At 39.6% G+C, this 21,968-nt stretch overlaps 1 protein-coding gene across 1 annotated transcript in view; it reads left to right on the top strand.

Moving 5' to 3' along the window:
• The window catches only part of NEK10 (NIMA related kinase 10), a 250,358-nt gene that overhangs the window by 189,069 nt on the left and 39,321 nt on the right, over positions 1-21,968 (top strand). The window contains exons 27-29 of the mRNA XM_070456150.1: positions 1,172-1,358; positions 1,449-1,535; positions 3,185-3,239. Of these exons, the coding sequence (XP_070312251.1) occupies positions 1,172-1,358; positions 1,449-1,535; positions 3,185-3,239 (329 nt within the window). The remainder of the gene's footprint in view (positions 1-1,171; positions 1,359-1,448; positions 1,536-3,184; positions 3,240-21,968) is intronic.

Genomic DNA, 21,968 nt, shown 5'->3' with positions numbered 1-21,968 from the left:
AGGGCCCCTGGTCCGGTGCTTGCACACTGGTGTGTGGGGCTGGTTCCTGGGCTCGCTGGTGGCCAGGGCCTTATCCAGTGGCAGCTGTGGGCTCAGGGGGTCTAGTGGAAGCCAAACTTCTAGTGAGTGGAGCTGTGTCCTCTCTTGATTATCTGATTGACCTGAGGCTACCCGGTACTGGTGCCTACAAGCTGATGGGCACTGGGGTGGGACTGGTTTCTGGTGGATGGTAAGCTGGAGGGAGGATTCCACAATGGTACTTGCAGTAGTAGATTGAGTTTCCCCAAATGGCTGCCACCAGTGTCTATGTCTCCAGGGGAGTAAAAGTTCCACTTGAGCCTCCTTCTCCTCTAGAAGACTTTCCAAGATCAACAGATAGGCCTGACCCAGGTAAATTTCAAGTTATTGTTTCTGCCCTGAGTCCTGAAATGTGTGAAATTTTGTGTTCGTCCTATGACAGTGGAATCTCTGTGTCTTAAAGCCTTCTGATTCTCCTGAAAGTGAGCACAGCTGGCCTTCAAAAGCAAATGTTCTGGGGGCTCATTTTCCTGGTGTATCGTGCCTGGGCTGGGGAGCCTGGTTTGGGGCATGAATCCGTTGCTCTTTGGTGAAAGTCTCTACAATTATAATTATCTTTCTGCTTGTGGGTCACCCACACAGGGGCATGGTCTGGACTTACTGTGCCTCCACCTATCCTGTCTCATTGTGGTTTCTTCTTTATATCTTTAGTTGTAGAAGGTATTTTCTATTAGGTTTCAATTTTTCTCATCAGTAGTTGCTCTGTAAGTACTTGCCATTTTGGTGTGCCCAAGGGAGCATGTTAGCTCAAGGTCTTTCTAATCCTCCATCTTGGCCTCTTATTTCCGTAATTATTCTATGTAATTTACTACTTAGTGCTACATTTTCTTTCACCCGATTACACAGGCCTTTGCTCCTGAGTATTTTGCTGCTTCTATTCTTTGTTTTCCAATGGTAGCAAACCCACTTTGTTTTGTAGGTATGGACTGAATGAAGTCTATAACGTTTATATAGATAGAACGACTGATGCCACTTCAGCACAAACATCTATAGTGATATATTCCAGTCATTTTAATACATGTGCTCTAATGAACTCAGACTCCTGCAGCAGGAGGGGAGGCAGTGGGTCTCACGCACTGACCTCCTCTTTCAGGACGCCTCCGAGAAGGCGAGCCTGAGCAGCAGCAGCAGCAGTGGAGCAGGAAGCCTGAGGAGTGAGCTTCCGGGAGTCACAGGCCTGCCTCCCGACGGCCCCCAGGCACCGTGTGGGGAGGACGGAGGCCGGGCCTGCGATGGGCGCGCATCCGAGGACAACGTCAGCTTGGAAAGTATTGAGAAAGGTATTTCTAGGAAAAGATTACAACGTGAATACACTCTTGATCCCTTTGTGTTTCAAGGTTCATTTGCCTTTTGTTTTTATTAATGTGCAGATATATATTCAGAGCTTGATGATGAATTGGACATTCCGGATAACCTTAGCAGCTCCAGCTCAAGCCCTTTGAAGGAATCGACATTCAGTAAGCTTTCTTGCCAACTTGTGGATTCGGGCAGGTAGAGGTCAGGAAACTGTACTTGGGAGTCAAGCAGATTTCATCACCTACATAAATGAATGGCTTGTTCCCAGGTGCAGTGCTAATTAGGACAGGTGTGTCTGTCACTCTGACAGAGCCCAAAGTCCGCCTGGCACTGTGGCTTTCCATTGCCTCCTGTCAAACGAACTGTTTAATTCTTTCTTCCAGCAAATAGATTCTAACTGGGGAGTGGAGATAACTTATTTGGAAACATACTAACTATCCACAGGACTAATGGAAGTGACCTTTTTGAGTCTGTTGATCAGAGGTTAGAAACCTGGAGAAGAAATTAGTCTTGCTGTATACTAAGTTTTGTATAATTTTACTTCCATTAATATAAAGGGATATATTTTCCTTAAAACACGAAAGTTAAATAAATATTATAATTATTTAGAATTATGAAAAACACCATGCAGATTCAGTAAATATGTTAATCTTTACTCTTAATTTGAAACAGTAAAAAAAAATAGACTGGGGCATGGGAAAGTAAAGATATATTTAGATACAATTTAAAGAATCTTCTCTATAGAAACACAGGATTCAATTCAATTCTAAACAAATCTGAAATTGAAATAAAATGCCAATTAAAATAAAAAAATTGACAGAAAAAAATAACTCTTAATTTATTTTTTATTGAAGGATAATTGCTTTATAGAATTTTGCTGTGTTCTGTCAAACCTCAACATGAACCAGCCATAGGTATACACATAAGTCCTCCCTTTTGAACCTCCCTCCCATCTCCTGCCTCATCCCCCACCTCTAGGTTGACACAGAGCCCCTGTTTGAGTTTCCTGACTCTTTTAAAAGAGTAACTTGATGGAATATTAAATAGCATAGATAGAAATACTCTGAAATAAAGTGTAAATAATCCCTTCTCAATGACTATATTATGAAAATTTTGTAAAAGAAAGTTTAAAATAGTATCTCTAAGGATCAGAGTAGGACTGTAAGGATTTTGCTTCATACTTTGTCTCTTTTCAAAATTAAATGGTCCATCAAAGTGGATTATAGACGTTGCACATTTTCTGGGGCAATGTCAATTCCAGCACTCTGGTCTGTTTCCCATATAAATTCCTGCCCTGCCTGCTAAATAAAATGTCTTGATTTGTGATTGAGAAAACATGAATATTATGTAGCAAAGATATTTGTGCATTTAAACATATGTAGCAGATTCTAGAAGCAGTTAATTACTAACTGAGGTGAATTTTGAGGTGATGGGATATTGTGTACCCACAGTAACGAGGATGGGGAGGGTCAGTGGGAGGAAGGAAAAGTTGGACCCTTACACTTGCATGTGGTTACTTCTAGCTCTCTTGGCAAGGTATTTAGGATGATGATGATACAGATGCTTTATGTACTTTGTTAGCAATTAATAATGGAGTTTGTTTGTTTAGCACTTTTTCTTTGAGAAATGACTGTTAAACCTGTTAATAAATAGTAATTTGCAACATTATATTTTAGCTGATAGTATCATAAATGAAGACAGCCTTTATAGTAGGTACAATTGGTTAGGTATTTTTAAACAGGCAAATGAGTGAATAAATAAATGATTTGCAGCAAGAAAATGTGAAGTTATTTTTATTTTCTTGTTCCAGGCACTTTAAAAAGAAGTTTTAGTGCTTCAGGAGGAGAAAGACAATCCCAAACTAGGTATGTAGACATTGAGTTCCTAGAAACATTTTTAGGCTCTGCAGAGCTGTTCTGGTGGCTAAATTGATACCTGATAGCAGAATTTACCATGGGCATGTGGTACTAGAAACTGTGGGAGCCCACTCTCCAAGAACTGTTTGCATTTCACCAAGGACCTTGCTGGGAAGAGCATTAAGCTTGGGCATGGGTTTTAGTCTGGCTTTGCAATCCTCAGCCACTCAGTTAGTCTCCCTGAGCTCAAGGGTGGCCCAGGGTTGTAGGGCTTCATGAGATTATCTGGGACTGTGGCTCCCTATCCCTTATTTTTCTACATCCCTGGGGTATAGATGCCTATGGCAGATGTAGCAGGTATAGACCATGTCACACCCAAGTCTCAGCCAGCAGGAGGGGGATGGGATGCAGAGACACATCCTTCCTTTTATGGATGTGACCCAGATGTTGTGTTCTTCCCTTCTGCTCACTGATCAGTGAGCAGAGGAGAATCTAGCTACAGGGGAGAATGAGCATGTTTGGGGCATTCCATTTAAAAAAAAGAAATCATTATTTTGTAATGACTGGCACTTTCTGCAATATTTGTCTCTTGGGCTAAGAACTGAACAAAACTCTTTGATATGGCTTTTTGCAAATTCCTGGTAACCTTCATGAGAACAGTTCAGTGACCAGGGTGAGGCTGGTGGGAGGAGAATCCTGACTGTGGTGGTTTCAGAGGTTACAGAAGCAGAGACAGAGAGAAACTGAAGAAAGTGTTGAGTTGACAGTGAATTGGTGGGAATGTTTGATGGGAAAGGGCCTTCTAGAATGAGGGTGGCTGAAGGGTGAGTGGACTGAGGAGAAGCAGCTGATGAAGAGGGGAAATTGTAGCTGGTTCCCAGTCTCAGCGTGGACCTGAGAAGAGCCCTGGAAAAGAGGAAAGGGCAGCTTTTGTGTGTGTCTGAAGAAAGAGAGGCAAAGATAAATTTAAGCTGGAGGGGCAGAGAAGAGGGATATACTTGGTAGTTTCTGCTTATTAGATGATGTTACAGCTCACTGTAGAGGATCCTTTAGTCAAAAGAGTGTGATCGGCTGGGGAGAGCTGGCATCAAGATGGCAGGGAGCTGAGCAGGGACAGGCAGGGGCTGTCGACAGTGCTGGATCTAGGACGTGCCGGCCAGGTCATGTGTGAGTGGCTGTGCTTTACCAGGCAGGCTTTATGGGCACAGGAAATAAAAGATGGCTTGGGCTGATTTATGTTCTTTAGAAAGCTTTCAAGGACTCACATAATCATGGAACACACAGAATCAACCTATGAAGGGATAAAAGCCAGGTCAGGCCCTGAGGTCTGTGGAGGAGGCACTCTTGGAAGATTTGCCAAGGCTCTAATGCAGGCCTAAATGAGCCTCCAGCTTGTTTGCTTTGTCTGCCTGTCACCTCTCTAAGGATCCAGTGTCCTGCAGGGGAGTCGGCTTGGCATGATTCCCTGCTGTGGGAGGGGCTGAGCCCCTTCACTGGCAGCCCCTGCAGGTCCCTCATGGGCCACACTGTTTAGTCAAAGATACAACATCACTGATAAGTTTAACTTTTCCAAGAGAGGGTCAGGAAGGTTAGGGTAAAGTCTATTTATTTCCTAAGTCTTTTCTGGTGTTTCTAGTAACACGGTTCCATCACTTCTTGGCAAATTGATGGGGAAACAGTGGAAACAGACTTTATTTTCTTGGGCTCCAAAATCACTGCAGATGGTGACCGCAGCCATGAAATTAAAAGACACTTGCTCCTTGGGAGAAAAGTTATGACCAACCTAGACAGCATATTAAAAAGCTGAGATACTACTTTGCCAAGAAAGGTCCATCTAGTCAAAGCTACATTTTTCTCAGTAGTCATGTATGGATGTGAGAGTTGGACCATAAAGAAAGCTGAGAGCTGAAGAATTGATGCTTTTGAGCTGTGGTATTGGAGAAGACTCTTGAGAGTCCCTTGGACTTCAAGGAGATCCAACCAGTCCATCCTAAAGGAAATCAGTCCTGAATATTCATTGGAAAGATCGATGCTGAAATTGAAACTGAAGCTCCGATACTTTGGCCACCTGATGTGAAGAACTGACTCATTGGAAAAGACCCTGATGCTGGGCAAGATTGAAGGCAGAAGGATAAGGGGATGACAGAGGATTAGATGGTTGGATGGCATTACCATCTTGATGGACATGAAATTGAGCAATCTCCAGGAGTTGGTGATGGACAGGGATGGCTTCAGTCCACAGGGTCACAAAGAGTCGGACACAACTGAGTGGCTGAACTGAACTGATGCCATAAACTACACCATCAAAAGTCTTTTTCTTTTTTATTGGACACCTTACTCAGTGATACAAAGTTGCATAAATATATAGAAAAGATGCAAAACAAGATGCAAAAAAATTGTTGGGTCCACAAACATGAACAATGGACAGAAGATTAGGCAGAGTCTGAGGGATGAACCTGATGTGAAGAGCTGACTCATTTGAACAGACCCTGATGCTAGGGAAGATTGAAGGCCGGAGGAGAAGGGGACGACAGAGGATTAGATGGCTGGATGGCATCCCGACTCAATGGACATGAGTTTGTGTAGCATCCGGGAGTTGGTGATGGACAGGGAAGCCTGGTGTGATGCAGTCCATGGGGTCGCAAAGAGTTGGACACGACTGAGCAACTGAACTGAACTGAACTGAACCAGTCCACAAATACTTGTCAGTTAATAGATGAATGACTGTAATCTTAGCACAAATTCTGTATCTCTGTCTATAATTGTATTAAAACCTCACCTCCTGGCTTGAACCTACAGCCTTTGCCATAGTCAACAGCTTAAACCCTTTTTAAAGATCCTGTTGCTTAGGCATAAGATTTTTCCATGTTGCCAAGGCAACAGAATACAGTTGGCAGGCTAGTTTCAGACACTAAATGTTTGCAGTATCAGAGATACCTGTGGTTCACAGCCTTTTTGATGAATCAATGTATGCATAATTGTTTTCAAGGATGTGTGCCTGATTCTAGTCTTTGTGTATAGAGATGATTGGAAATGTTTGTGACCATCCAGTATCATACATGTGACTGGAAAGAACTTGTGTGATCTCAGGACCTAGGAATCTTGCCTCCCTATAGCAAGATTATAGATTATTTTGATTTGAAGCTATAGAGAATAGAGCTCCCACTACTTTTTCATAATCCAGTTTCTAATAATCCAGATCTAGTTTCACTTAAATTGATTAAATACTTTTGATCACTGCTTGCTGCTGTTAACCTGGCCTAGAAGCTGATGTCACAATCAAGCAGTCTTAGAAAAACTATTTGCTGTCAGTTGTTGTTGTTGCTCAGTTGCTCAGCTGTGTCCCACTCTTTGCAATCACATGGTCTGCAGCACTCCAGGCTTTCCTGTCCTTCACTATCTCCCAGAGTTTGCTTAAACTCATGTCCATTGAGTTGATGATGCCATCCAACCATCTCATCCTCTGTCACCACTTTCTCTCCTGCCCTCAAGTTTTCCCAGCATCAGGGTGTTTTCCAATGAGTCACCTCTTTGCATCAGGTGGCCAAATGACTGGAGCTTCAACTTCAGCATCAATCCTTACAATGAATATTGAATTCCTTTAGGATTGACAAGTTTGATCTCCTTGCTGTCCAAGGGACTCTCAAGAGTTTTCCAGAACCACAATTCAAAAGTGTCAATTCTTAGCATTCTTTATGGTGCAACTCTCACATTCGTACATGACAACTGAAAAAAACCATAGCTTTGACTATCCGGACCTTTACTGGAAAAGTGATATGTCAGCTTTTTAATAGTCTATCTAGGTTTGTCATACCTTTTCTTCTAAGGAGTAAGCATATTAATCTCATGGCTACAGTCACCATCTGCAGTGATTTTTGAGCCCAAGAAAATAAAATCTGTCACTGTTTCCATTGTTTCCCCATCTATTTGCTGTGAAGTGATGAGACTGGATGCCATGATCTTCGTTTTTTCACTGTTGAGCTTTAAGCCAGCTCTTTCACTTTCTTCTTTCACCTTCTGCCACTGGAGTGGTGTCATCTGCATATTTGAGGTTATTGATATTTCTCACAGCAATGTTGATTACAGCTGTGGCTCATGCAGCCTGGCATTTGGCATGATATACTCTTTATTTAGGGCTTCCCAGGTGGCTCAGTGGGTAAAGAATCTGCCTGCAATGAAGGAGACACAGGCAGAAATGAGTTTGATACCTGGGGTTGGGAAGATCCCCTGGAGGAAGGCTTTGCAACCCACTCCAGTATTCCTGCCTGCAGAATCCCATGGACAGAGTAGCCTGGTGAGCTGCATTCCATAGAGTAGCAAAGAGTTGAACACAACTGAACTGACTGAACATGCACACTTGCACACACTCTGTATATAAATTAAATAAGCAGGATGACAATATACAGCCAGCCTTGACAGGCTTCTTTCTCAGCTTGGAACCAGTCCATTTTCCCATGTCCACTGCTCACTGTTGCTTCCTGACCTGCATACAGGTTTCTCAGGAGGCAGGTAAGGTGGTCTGGTATTCACATCTCTTAAAGAATTTTCCACAGTTTGCTGTGATTCACACAGTCAAAGGCTTTAGCGTAGTCAATGAAACAGAAGTAGATTTTTTTTTTTCTGGAATTCTCTTGCTTTTTATGTGTTCCAACAAATGTTGGCAATTTGTTGTCAGTAAAATCATTCTATCCTTTTCTATGACAATTCTAAAATTTCCCGGCTTATTGCTTATTAGTTCCTAGCTACGATTGGAGTACAAGTGGAGAGCCACAGTAGCACCATGCCACCTTCCTGCAGTGATACCAACTCCATTAACACTACAGGTGGACAAAAAGCCCTTAATGAGCAGGAGAAAGCATCCATACATACTGTCACTTATTCACACAGGGTATGTTTATGATGTCACTGCCTGAAAGACACTTTCAAGATGTCAAATGCTAGTGAGCTTATATGGTGAGGTTGCATCATCTTAATGTTGTAAGCTAGGCTTCTAGTTTCATCATGAGGTCAAATATTTCTTCTATCAGCATTAAATTGTACTGACTACTTTGCATAGTTGAATTAAATGATGTGATGCACTTGCAATGCATCTGAAAATATTTCCTCAGTTCAGAGACATATTTAAAAGAATTTGATGAGGTATAAAATTCTGGACTCCATCGCCTTCATGACCAGCATGCCTCTGACAAAATAATCATCTAAATAATTTACCTCACACTTGCATTTATCAATGAAAACTTGATTTAAAAAATTACAAAGCTAATACCTCCAGTTGCCACCTTACCTGTATTGGTCAGGTAAAGTGTGAGTTGTCGCTATTACTCATATTCAGTGCTTCAGTTTCTGTTTTGGCTTACGAATTCTGCATGAGGAATTTGGTTTATGGATACACACCAGATCTGAAGAGAGTTGAAAAGACCTTTCAGGATTTTTTAAAACCTTCCATTTCTCTGGAATTGTTTTATCGATCTGAAATGTTATTGATCAATTCCCATTTCAAAACTTTCAGAAGACACAAACTTCATTATGATAAACCTTTTCACTACAAAACATTTCTAGAATGTTTTCCTTGTGTTGGGCCATTTCTGGCTATTTTTCCAGTTTGTACTGTCATAGAAAATCACCCTCTGAAGCCATAATGTCCCAAACATTCAGTCTGGTTCAATCTAGAGGCAGACTTCCCTCAGTTCAGTTCAGTTCAGTCACTCAGTAGTGTCTGACTCTTTGCGACCCCATGAACCGCAGCATGCCAGGCCTCCCTGTCCATCACCAACTCCCGGAGTTTCTCCAAACTAGTGTCCATTGAATCTGATGCCATCCAGCCATCTCATCCTCTGTCATCCCCTTCTCCTCTTGCCTTCAGTCTTTCCCAAAATCAGGCTCTTTTCAAATAAGTCCGCTCTTCACATCAGGTGGATCCCTCAGACTCTGCCTAATCTTCTGTCCATTGTTTGTGTTTGTGGACCCAACATACATATGTGTTAGTATACTGTAATGGTCTTTATCTTTCTGGCTTACTTCGCTCTGTATAATGGGCTCCAGTTTCATCCATCTCATTAGAGCTGATTCAAATGAATTCTTTTTAATGGCTGAGTAATATTCCATGGTGTATATGTACCACAGCTTCCTCATCCATTCGTCTGCTGATGGGCATCTAGGTTGCTTCCATGTCCTGGCTATTATAAACAGTGCTGCGATGAACATTGGGGTGCACGTGTCTCTTTCAGATCTGGTTTCCTTGGTGTGTATGCCCAGAAGTGGGATTGCTGGGTCATATGGCAGTTCTATTTCCAGCTTTTTAAGAAATCTCCACACTGTTTTCCATAGTGGCTGTACTAATTTGCATTCCCACCAACAGTGTAAGAGGGTTCCCTTTTCTCCACACCCTCTCCAGCATTTATTGCTTGTAGACTTTTGGATAGCAGCCATCCTGACTGGCGTGTAATGGTACCTCATTGTGGTTTTGATTCACTTTTATAGTTAAAAGTTGTCATTAAGAGTTTTTTCTGTTGTGAAATTTCAGATGACTGTGTTTTCTTTTGATCTGTGATATAATTTCCAGAGAAATTAACAGGTTTTCTGCTATACATGTGTAATCTTGTAACTTCTAAGACTGTGGAGACAGTTTCTTTTCAATATTCCATCTCCAATATCTAACACGGTGCCTACACACAGTGAGCACTTAGTAAATATTTTTGAATGAGTGAGTGAATGTGTGATGGTTATTTTTAAAGATTCCCTGAAATTTCTTAAGGAGAACTTTAAAATCATATAAAGGAGAAGCAAAGCTGAAAGCAACTCAGCATTACCAGGGAGGTCTATTTCATATGTGCCCACTAGCATTTTTTTTTCTTAAAATATCTTTTTACTGAAGTATAGTTGATTTACAATATTGTGTTAGTTTCAGATGTACAGCACAGTAACTTGTATTGTGTTAAAGTTATTACAAGATAATGGCTCTGTTTTCCTATGATGTGCAATATATCCTCATTTCTTATCTATTATGTATATAGTAGTTTGTATCTCTTAGTCCCACATTCTTAAGTTTTCCCTCCATTCTTCCCTCACCCCTATGGTTTGTTTTCTACATCTGTGAGTCTGTTCTGCATAAATGTTCATTTGTATTATATATTAGATCCTAGAGAGGCTCATCAGGATTAGGAGACTGGACCACCTAAGAGCCTCTCTGGTCCCTTTAACCTTGCCTCAGGTGATTTCGTTGCTAATTCTCCTTTGATTAGCAACTGTTCTGCCCTTTGGAACTCAGAGAAGATAATGAAGTCTGGAGTCTTGCCTACAAGGAATGGGGGATAAAAAGGCCTCCCTGCCCTGGAGTCCCACAGGGCCCTGCTCAGCACAGTTCTATTAATCTTTTGTATTGCTTTTTTTTTTTTCAATTTTATTTATTTCTTTCTGATTTTGCTTCCCTTGTGGCTCAGCTGGTAAAGAATCCATGTGCAATGTGGGAGACTTGGATTCTATCCCTGGGTTGGGAAGATCCCCTGGAGAAGGGAAAGGCTACCCACTCCAGTATTCTGGGCTAGAGAATTCCATGGACTGTGTATAGTCCATGGAGTCTCAAAGAGTTGGACATGACTGAGTGACTTTCACTTTCTGATCTTTACTATTTCATTGGGTTTTGTTTGTTCTTCTTTCTCTAATTCTTGTAGGTGGTGGGTTAGGTTGTTCATTTGAAATTTTTGTTGCTTTTTGGAAAAAACCTGTATTACTTTACTCTTAGTGAGTTTCCTGCATTCCATAGATTTTATAAAATTGTTTGTCACTTCTCATGACATAGTTTCTGATTTCTTGTTTGATGGCATCATTAGCCCATTGGTTTTTTAGTAGGAGCTTGTTTAGTCTCCATGTGTTCACTTCCCCCTCATCTTTCTGTGGCTGATTTCAGCTGTTGTGGTTGGAAAATATGCTTGAAATTTTTATTCTCTTGAGTTTGTTGAGGCTTGCTTTGTGGCATAGTATTTGGTCTATTCTAGAGAATGTTTCACCTATGCTTGACAAGAATATGGTATACTCTGGGCTTTTGGGGATGTGGTATCCTGTAGATACAGTTAGCTCCAACTGGTCTTTTGTCATGTAGGACCTCTGTTGTCTTATGGATTTTCTGTCTAGAAGATCAGTCCACTGATGTCAGTGGGGTGTTAAAGACTCCTATTATTGTATTTCTGTCAATGTCTCCCTTTATGGCTGTTAGTTTTGATATATATATATATATATATATATATATACACACACACACACATATATACATACACACACATCTACTCTGATATTAGGTGCATAATCTTAATAAGTGTCATATCTTCTTCTGTTATTGATACCCTTATCATTATACGCTATTCTTTCTTTTTCTTTCTAAACTTTGTTTTAAAGGCTATTTTTTGTGATACAAGTATCAGTCAGTTCATTCACTCAATTGTGTCTGACTCTTTGCGACCCCATGAACCTCACAACATGCGAGGTCTCCCTGTCGATCATCAGCTACCTGAGTCCACCCAAACCCATGTCCATTGATTCGGTGATGCCACCCAACCATCTCATCGCTGTCATCCCCTTCTCCTCCTGCCCTCAATCTTTCCCAGCATCAGGGTCTTTTCCAATGAGTCAGCTCTTCCATAAGGTGGCCAAAGTATTGGCGTTTCAGCTTTAGCATCAATCATTCCAATGGACACTCAGGACAGATCTCCTTTAGGATGGACTGGTTGTATCTCCTTGCAGTTCAAGGGAGTCTCAAGAGTCTTCTCCAACATCACAGTTCAAACCAATCAATTCTTCTGCACTCAGCTTTCTTTATAGTCCAACTCTCACTTCCATACATGACTACTGGAAAAACCATAGCCTTGACTAGACAGACCTTTGTTGACAAAGTAATGTCTCTGCTTTTTAATATGCTGTCTAGGTGGGTCATGACTTTCCTTCCAATGAGTAAGCGTCTTTTAAGTTTATGTCTGCAATCACCATCTGCAGTAATTTTGGAGCCCCCCCCAAATAAAATCAGAAACTGTTTCCACTGTTCCTCCATCTATTTGCCATGAAGTAGTGGGACCAGATGCCATGATCTTAGTTTTCTGAATGTTGAGCTTTAAGCCAACTTTTTCATTCTCCTCTTTCACTTTCATCAAGAGGATCTTTAGTTCTTCTTCACTTTCTGCCGTAAGGGTGGTGTCATCTGCATATCTGAGGTTATTGATATTTCTCCTGGCAATCTTGATTCTAGCTTGTGCTTCCTCCAGCCCAGTGTTTCTCATGGTGTATTCTGCATATAAGTTAAATAAGCAATTTGACAACATACAGCCTTGATGGACTCCTATTCCTATTTGGAACCAGTCTGCTGTTCCATGTCCAGTTCTAACTGTTGCTTCCTGACCTGCATACAGGTTTCTCAAGAGGCAGGTCAGGTGGTCTGGTATTCCCATCTCTTGAAGAATTTTCCAGTTTATTGTGATCCACACAAAGGCTTTGACATAGTCAATAAAGCAGAAATAGATGTTTTTCTGAAACTCTCTTGCTTTTTTGATGATCCAGCAGATGTTGGCAATTTGATCTCTGGTTCCTTTGCCTTTTGCCAAACCAGCTTGAACATCTGGAAATTCACAGTTCATGTATTGCTGAATCCTGGCTTGGAGAGTTTTGAGCATTACTTTACTAACATGTGAGATGAGTGCAATTATGCGGTAGTTTAAGAATTCTTTGGCATTGCCTTTCTTTGGGATTGGAATGAAAACTGACCTTTTCCAGTCCTGTGGCCACTGCTGAGTTTTCCAAATTTGCTGGCATATTGAGTACAGCACTTTCACAGCATCATCTCTTAGGATTTGAAATAGTTCAACTGGAATTCCATCACCTCCACTAGCTTTGTTCATAGTGATGCTTCCTAAGGCCCACTTGACTTCACATTCCAGGATGTCTGGCTCTAGGTGAGTGTGAGTGATGACACCACTGTGATTATCTGGGTCGTGAAGATCTTTTTTGCACAGTTCTGTGTATTCTTGCCACTTCTTCTCAATATCTTCTGCTTCTGTTAGTTCCGTACCATTTCTGTCCTTTATTGAGCCCATCATTGCATGAAATGTTCCCTTGGTATCTCTTTTCTTCTTGACGAGATCTCTAGTCTTTCCCATTCTATGTTTTCCTCTATTTCTTTGCATTGATCACTGAGGAAGTCTTTTTTATCTCTCCTTGCCATTCTTTGTTGTTGTTGTTGTTGTTTTTCATTTATTTTTATTAGTTGGAGGCTAATTACTTTACAGTATTGTAGTGGTTTTTGTCATACATTGACATGAATCAGCCATGGATTTACATGTATTCCCCATCCCGATCCCCGCTCCCACCTCCCTCTCTACCCGATCCCTCTGGGTCTTCCCCTTGCACCAGGCCCAAGCACTTGTCTCATGCATTTGATCTGTTTCACCCTTGATAGTATAGTTGTTTCAATGCTGTTCTCTCGAAACATCCCACCCTCGCCTTCTCCCACAGAGTCCAAAAGTCTGTTCTATACATCTGTGTCTCTTTTTCTGTTTTGCATATAGGGTTATCGTTACCATCTTTCTAAATTCTATACATATGTGTTAGTATACTGTAATGGTCTTTTATCTTTCTGGCTTACTTCACTCTGTATAATGGGCTCCAGTTTCATCTATCTCATTAAAACTGATTCAAATGAATTCTTTTTAATGGCTGAGTAATATTCCATGGTGTATATGTACCACAGCTTCCTTATCCATTCATCTGCTGATGGGCATCTAGGTTGCTTCCATGTCCTGGCTATTATAAACAGTGCTGCGATGAACATTGGGTTGCACATGTCTCTTTCAGATCTGGTTTCCTCGGTGTGTATGCCCAGGAGTGGATTGCTTGGTCATATGGCAGTTCTATTTCCAGTTTTTTAAGAAATCTCCACACTGTTTTCCATAGCTGCTGTACTAGTTTGCATTCCCACCATCAGTGTAAGAGGGTTCCCTTTTCTCCACACCCTCTCCAGCATTTATTGCTTGTAGACTTTTGGATAGCAGCCATCCTGACTGGCGTGTAATGGTACCTCATTGAGGTTTTGATTTGCATTTCTCTGATAATGAGTGATGTTGAGCATCTTTTCATGTGTTTGTTAGCCATCTGTATGTCTTCTTTGGAGAAATGTCTGTTTAGTTCTTTGGCCCATTTTTTGATTGGGTCATTTATTTTGCTGGATTTGAGCTGCAGGAGTTGCTTGTATAGTTTTGAGATTAATCCTTTATCTGTTGCTTCATTGCTATTATTTTCTCCCAATCTGAGGGCTGTCTTTTCACCTTGCTTATAGTTTCCTTTGTTGTGCAAAAGCTTTTAAGTTTCATTAGGTCCCATTTGCTTATTTTTGCTTTTATTTCCAATATTCTGGGATGTGGGTCATAGAGGATCCTGCTGTGATTTATGTCAGAGAGTGTTTTGCCTATGCTCTCCTCTAGGAATTTTAGAGTTTCTGGTCTTACATTTAGATCTTTAATCCATTTTGAGTTTATTTTTGTGTATGGTGTTAGAAAGTGTTCTAGTTTCATTCTTTTACAAGTGGTTGCCCAGTTTTCCCAGCACCACTTGTTAAAGAGGTTGCCTTTTTTCCGTTGTATATCCTTGCCTCCTTTGTCGAAGATAAGGTGTCCATAGGTTCGTGGATTTATGTCTGGGCTTTCTATTCTGTTCCATTGATCTATATTTCTGTCTTTGTGCCACTACCATACTGTCTTGATGACTGTGGCTTTGTAGTATAGTCTGAAGTCAGGCAGGTTGATTCCTCCAGTTCCATTCTTCTTTCTCAAGTTTACTTTGGCTATTCGAGGTTTTTTGTATTTCCATACAAATTGTGAAATTATTTGTTCTAGTTTTGTGAAAAATACCGTTGGTAGCTTAATAGTGATTGCATTGAATCTATAGATTGCTTTGGTTAATATGCTGTCTACAAGAGACCCACCTCACAACAAGGGACACATACAGACTAAAAGTGAAGGGCTGGAAGAAAGTATTTCACACAAACGGAGACCAAAAGAAGGCAGGAGTCGCAATACTCATATCAGATAAAATAGACTTTCAAATAAAGGCTGTGAAAAGAGACAAAGAAGGACACTACATAATGATCAAAGGATCAATCCAAGAAGAAGATATAACAATTATAAATATATATGCACCCAACATAGGAGCACCACAATTTGTAAGGCAAATATTAACGAGTATGAAAGAGGAAATTAATAGTAACACAATAATAGTGGGAGACTTTAATACCCCACTCACAACTATGGATAGATCAACTAAACAGAAAATTAACAAGGAAACACAAACTTTAAATGACACAATGGACCAGCTAGCCCTAATTGATATCTATAGGACATTTCACCCCAAAACAATCAACTTCACCTTTTTCTCAAGTGCACACGGAACCTTCTCCAGAATAGATCACATCCTGGGCCATAAATCTAGCCTTGGTAAATTCAAAAAAATTGAAATCACTCCAGTCATCTTTTCTGACCACAGTGCAGTAAGATAAGATCTCAATTACAGGAACAAAATTTTTAAAAATTCAAACATATGGAGGCTAAAAACACACTTCTGAATAAGAAACAAATCATAGAAGAAATCAAAAAAGAAATCAAAATATGCATAGAAACAAATTGAAATGAAAACACAGCAACCAAAAACCTATGGTACACTGTAAAAGCAGTGCTAAGGGGAAGGTTCATTGCATTACAGGCTTACCTCAAGAAACAAGAAAAAAGTCAAATAAATAACCTAACTCTATACCTAAAGCAACTAGAGGAGGAAGAAATGATGAACCATAGGGTTAGTAGAAGGAAAGAAATCTTTAAAATTAGGGCAGAAATAAATGCAAAAGAAACTAAAGAGACCATAGCAAAAATCAACAAAGCTAAAAGCTGGTTTTTTGAAAAAATAAACAAAATTGACAAACTGTTAGCAAGACTCATTAAGAAACAAAGGGAGAAGAACCAAAGCAACAAAATGAGAAATGAAAATGGAGAGATCACAACAGACAACACTGAAATACAAAGGATCATAAGAGACTACTACCAGCAGCTCTATGCCAATAAAATGGACAACTTGGAAGAAATGGACAAATTCTTAGAAAAGTATAACTCTCCAAAACTGAACCAGAAAGAAATAGAAGATCTTAACAGACCCATCACAAGCAAGGAAATAGAAACCATAATCAGAAATCTTCCAGCAAACAAAAGCCCAGGACCAGATGGCTTCACAGCTGAATTCTACCAAAAATTTAGAGAAGAGCTAACACCTATCTTACTCAACCTCTTCCAGAAAATTGCAGAAGAAGGTAAACTTCCAAACTCATTCTATGAGGCCACCATCACCCTAATTCCAAAACCAGACAAAGATGCCACAGAAAAAGAAAACTACAGGCCAATATCACTGATGAACATAGATGCAAAAATCCTTAACAAAATTCTAGCAAACAGAATCCAACAACATATAAAAAAAATCATACATCATGACCAAGTGGGCTTTATCCCAGGAATGCAAGGATTCTTTAATATCTGCAAATCAATCAATGTAATACACCACATTAACAAATTGAAAGATAAAAACCATATGATTATCTCAATAGATGCAGAAAAAGCCTTTGACAAAATTCAACACCCATTTATGATTAAAACTCTCCAGAATGCAGGAATATAAGGAACATACCTCAAAACATAAAAGCTATATATGACAAACCCACAGCAAGCATTACCCTCAATGGTGAAAAATTGAAAGCATTTCCCCTGAAATCAGGAACAAGACAAGGGTGCCCAATCTCACCACTACTATTCAACATAGTTTTGGAAGTTTTGACCACAGCAATCAGAGAAGAAAAAGAAGTAAAAGGAATCCAGATAGGAAAAGAAGAAGTGAAACTCTCGCTGTTTGCAGATGACATGATCCTCTACGTAGGAAACCCTAAAGACTCTACCAGAAAATTACTAGAGCTAATCAACGAATATAGTAAATTTGTAGGATATAAAATTAACACAGAAATCCCTTGGATTCCTATACGCTAACAATGAGAAAACAGAAAGAGAAATTAAGGAAACAATACCATTCACCACTGCAGCAAAAAGAATAAAATACTTAGGAGTATATCTACCTAAAGAAACAAAAACCTATACATAGAAAACTATAAAACACTGATGAAAGAAATCAAAGAGGACACAAACAGATGGAGAAACATACCATGTTCATGGATTGGAAGAATAAATATTGTCAAAATGGCTATACTATCCTTGCTATTTTTTGAACTCTGCATTCAAATGGGTATGTCTTTCTTTTTCTCCTTTGCTTCTTGCTTCTCTTCTTTTCACAGCTATTTGTAAGGCCTGCTCAGACAGCCTTTTTGCTTTATTGCATTATTTTTCTTGAGGATGGTCCTGATTCCTGTCTCCAGTACAATGCCACGAACCTCCCTCCATAGTTAATCAGGCACTCTGTCTATCAGATATAGTCCCTTAGATCTATTTCTCACTTCCACTGTATAGTCATAAGGGATTTGATTTAGGTCATACCTGAATGGTCTAGTCGTTTTCCCCACTTTCTTCAATTTAAGTCTGGATTTGGCAATAAGGAGTTCATGATCTGCCCTGCAAATAAATTCATCAGTGCCACCTTTCTAGATTCCTTATATATGTGGTAGTATGTGATATTTATATTTCTCTTTCTGACTTACTTCACTGTATAATAGGCTCTACATTCATCCACCTCATTAGAACTGACTCAAATGCCTTCCTTTTATGGCTGAGTAGTATTCCATTGTATATATGTATCTCAGCTTTTCTATCTGTTCATCTGTCAATGGACATCTAGGGTGCTTCAATCTTCTAGCTATTGTAAATAGTGCTGCAATGAACATTTGGGTACTTGTGTCTTTTTCAATTTTGGTTTCTTCAGGGTATGTGCCTAGTAGTGGGATTGCTGGGTCATATGGTGGTTTTGTGGCTGGATCAGTTTACATTCCCAACAGCAATGCAAGAGAGTTCCCTTTTCTCCACATCCTCTCCAGCATTTGTTGTTTGTAGACTTTTTGATGATGGCCATTCTGACTAGTGTGAGGTGGTATCTCATTGTAGTTTTGATTTATATTTCTCTAATAATGAGCAATGTTGAGCATCTTTCCCTGCGTTTGTTAGCTCTCTGTATGTCATCTTTGGAGAAATGTCTGTTTAGGTCTTTTTCCCACTTTTTGATTGGGTTGTTTGTTTTTCTGGTATTGAGTTGTATGAACTGCTTGTATATTTTGTAGATTGAGTCTTTGCCAGTTATTTCCTTTGGTATTATGTTCTCTCATTCTGAGGGTTGTCTTTTCACCTTGTTTGTAGTTTCCTTTGGCTCTGCAAAAGTTTTTAGGTGTAATTAGGTCCCACTTGTCTATTTTTTATTTTATTTTCATTACTCTAGGAGGTGGGTCATAGAAGATTTTGCTTTTGAATTATGTCATCGAGTGTTCTGCCTGTGTTTTCCTCTAAGAGTTTTCTGGTTTTTTATCTTACATTTAGGTCTTTAATCCATTTTGAGCTTATCTTTCTATATGGTGTTAGGAAATGTTCTAATTTCATTCTTTTACATGTATATGTCCAATTTCCCCAACACCACTAATTGGAAAGGCTATCTTTGCTCCATTATATATTCTTGCCCCCTTTGTTGATAGTAAGCTACCCGTAGGTGCATAGGTTTATCTCTGGGCTTTCTATCTTGTTCCATTGATCTATACTTCTGTTTTGGTTTCAGTACCATTCTGTCTTGATGACTGTGGTTTTGTAGTATAGTCTGAAGTCAGGCAGGTTGATTCCTCCATCCAGCTCCATTCTTCTTTCTCAAAACTGCTTTGGATATTCAGGATCTTTTGTGTTTCCATATGAATTGTGAAATTTTTTTGTTCTAGTTCTGTGAAAAACGCCATTGGTTATTTGATAGGGATTGCATTGAATCCATAGATTGTATTTGATAGTATAGTGATCTTCACAGTATTGATTCTTCATACCCAGGAACATGAAATATCTCTCCAGCTATTTATGTTGTCTTTCATTTCTTTCACCTGTGTCTTATAATGTTCTGCATACAGTCCTTTTGTCTCCTTAGATAGGTTTACTCCTAGATAGTTTTATTCTTTCTGTTGCAATGGTAAATGGAATTGATTCCTTAATTTCTCTTTCTGATTTTTCATTGTTAGTATACAGGAATGTAAGTGATTTCTGTGTATTGATCTTGTGTCCCACAACTTTCTGACTGGATCTTTTTAAAAAATATTTTAAAATGTTCATTGTTGAGATCAGTTCTTTTCCTTTATAAAGTTTATTATTAATCATGTTTTAAATTCTCTTGTGGTAAATTGTTTATTTCCGTTTCATTATTTTTCAGGGGTTTTCTTTGCTTTTTCAATTGAGAGTAGTTCTTCTTTTTGTTTAGCTTTCTCTGTCTCTGTTACTTTAGGTGAAACAGTTGTCCACTGCAGTCTCGAAATGGCTGTTTTTATGTGGGAACATCCCTCTGCACACTGTGTGTGCCTTATACCTACCATTGATGGGTGAGGTGGATTTGAGGTGGATGCCAATTATACCTTTCCTCAGGATATGCTGGAAGCTATCCCCTTAATAGGCAGTGATGCTAGAGATGGAGGGGCTAGAGTTGGCACCAGATCTGAGGCAGGACTTCCTCTCTGCCCAGTGGCCATCACTGCCCCGTTAGGGGTGAGGTCTGCTTTTAAATCACCAGAGAAAAAGCTAGCTCTGTCCCCTTTAAGTGGATTTTTTTCCCCTCTTCCTTGCACCAAGACCTTTGCTTCAGTGGCATGGGATGCTGAAACAAGTGTTGTCTGTACACTGATGGAGATCTAATGCACTGACTGTGTAGCATCTGCAACTCCAGTCAGATACTGACTCAGATGTAAGCCCCGTTTGTTATTCATAGCCAGTCATTTCTCCTTGCCTCTGCCACCACCCCCTACCCATTTGTGGAACAACTCTGCTGGGCCAGCAGAGAGCTATGTGGACTCCTGGGGTGTGTTAGAGGTTAGCTGTGGTAGAGCATCCCCATCAGAATCCGAGAAACTTCTGAGATGCTGCTTGAGTAAGCACTAGCAATGGCCTCTGCTACCACTCTTGGGCTCTGCCCTGGGACCAGATTGTCTGTATGTCCCAAGAATTTTAAATTTCATTCAAATCTTTAAAATTGCATTAATATTTCTATTTAGTACATGTTTAAATAATATTTTGGTTATTTTAATTAAAATGTTATTAAAATTAATTTCACTTTTTTCTTTCTGCTTCTTAAAACTGTGGCTACCATAAAATTTAGACTTCTGTTTGTAGTTTGCATATTTCTGTTGGACAGTGCTGGACTTGTCTAGAAGACTAAGGTGTGGGCTATGCATTTGCTCTTGCTGAGGGGTAACCTGTGTGCAAGGGAATGATTTGCTGGAACAGACACTTTACCACTCATCTCAATACTGAGGCTTCTGCCCACGCTTATATGGGCACTGCTAAGATTATGCCCCTCTTTGAAAATATGAGACAGGGGTCATCCCCTTTCCTTATGTAAACATGTGACCTTATTCCAGGTGTAAGAAGAATGTATTACTTATGTAAAACTGATGAGTTTCATTTAATTTTCAAGGGTCTGAAATATGGGCTGGGAATGGGACAGAAAAAGTAAATAGGATCAAGAGAGGAGTGGATTGGTGGGGGATTGGAAGGATGGAAATGGAGAGGGAAGGAGTTCACAGTTAGATGCACACACTTTGATATTATTCTAGTAACTAAGTTGAGTGGTGGGTGAATGAGTGCCAAATTTGCTATGCTTGATAACTTGGGTATGTGTTGCCTGTATGTATCAATATTTCTGTGACTATAGTGAAAAGGTTGGGGGTAATAGAATCATCAGTCACGTTTATTTGTGTCTGAGCCCCCATGTCAATTCCCACTTAGTAAATACCTATCATGTGCCTTAAGCATAGAGGATGTTTGATGTACTTTGATCGTGTTGCAGTAGCTTATGGTTCTTATAATTTGTCAGGCCATAGATGTTTCTTATTTCTTAAAAAAAAAAAAAAACCTGTTAAGAAGTTGTCTGTAGATTCTAGTAGATAAACAAGATTGAAGGTTATTTATGGTTGTCCTTCGTAGGGTCTAATGACTCTTCCACTCGCAAAAGGTCCTGAGACCAACTTGCATAATGATAAGGAAATTCTAAATCTTAGAATAGGGCAAAAAAGTGATGGTAATAATGCTGAGAACATAAGGGGAAATATAGTCCTCTTAAATGTAAATATTATCTCATTTCATAGGAAGAGTTGTAGTTTCTTAAGACAGCAGGAATAAAGCTACATAAACTTAATGTATGTATAAAGTACATGCATATTACATACTACATATAAAGTTTTTTTTTTTCTCTCATGAAGCATGTTTATTCAAATGTTTCACATGCATGTTGGTCATTATTGTATTCCATCAATAAAGCCACTTCATAAAGTCAGTTTTCCAAAAGATAGCATCTTCATTTTAAGTTGCTTAAGTTGTTTTGTTTAAGTATATGGCCACAGAACTGTTATACCAAGTCAGAAATAATTATTTCATTCAGGTCAGTTAACTTTCCCATTTGATTTTATACACATATCATCTCCACATTATAGTCAGCTATTGTTTTACTTTGTTTTTATGTGATCTTTAAAGGCCTTAGGCAGACACTCAGTATTTG

The sequence above is a fragment of the Odocoileus virginianus genome, chromosome 26 (assembly GCF_023699985.2).
Source record: "Odocoileus virginianus isolate 20LAN1187 ecotype Illinois chromosome 26, Ovbor_1.2, whole genome shotgun sequence".
NCBI classification, from domain to species: Eukaryota; Metazoa; Chordata; class Mammalia; order Artiodactyla; family Cervidae; genus Odocoileus; species Odocoileus virginianus.
Note: the sequence above shows the minus strand (reverse complement) of the source record. Positions and strands in the feature narration are given on the sequence as shown.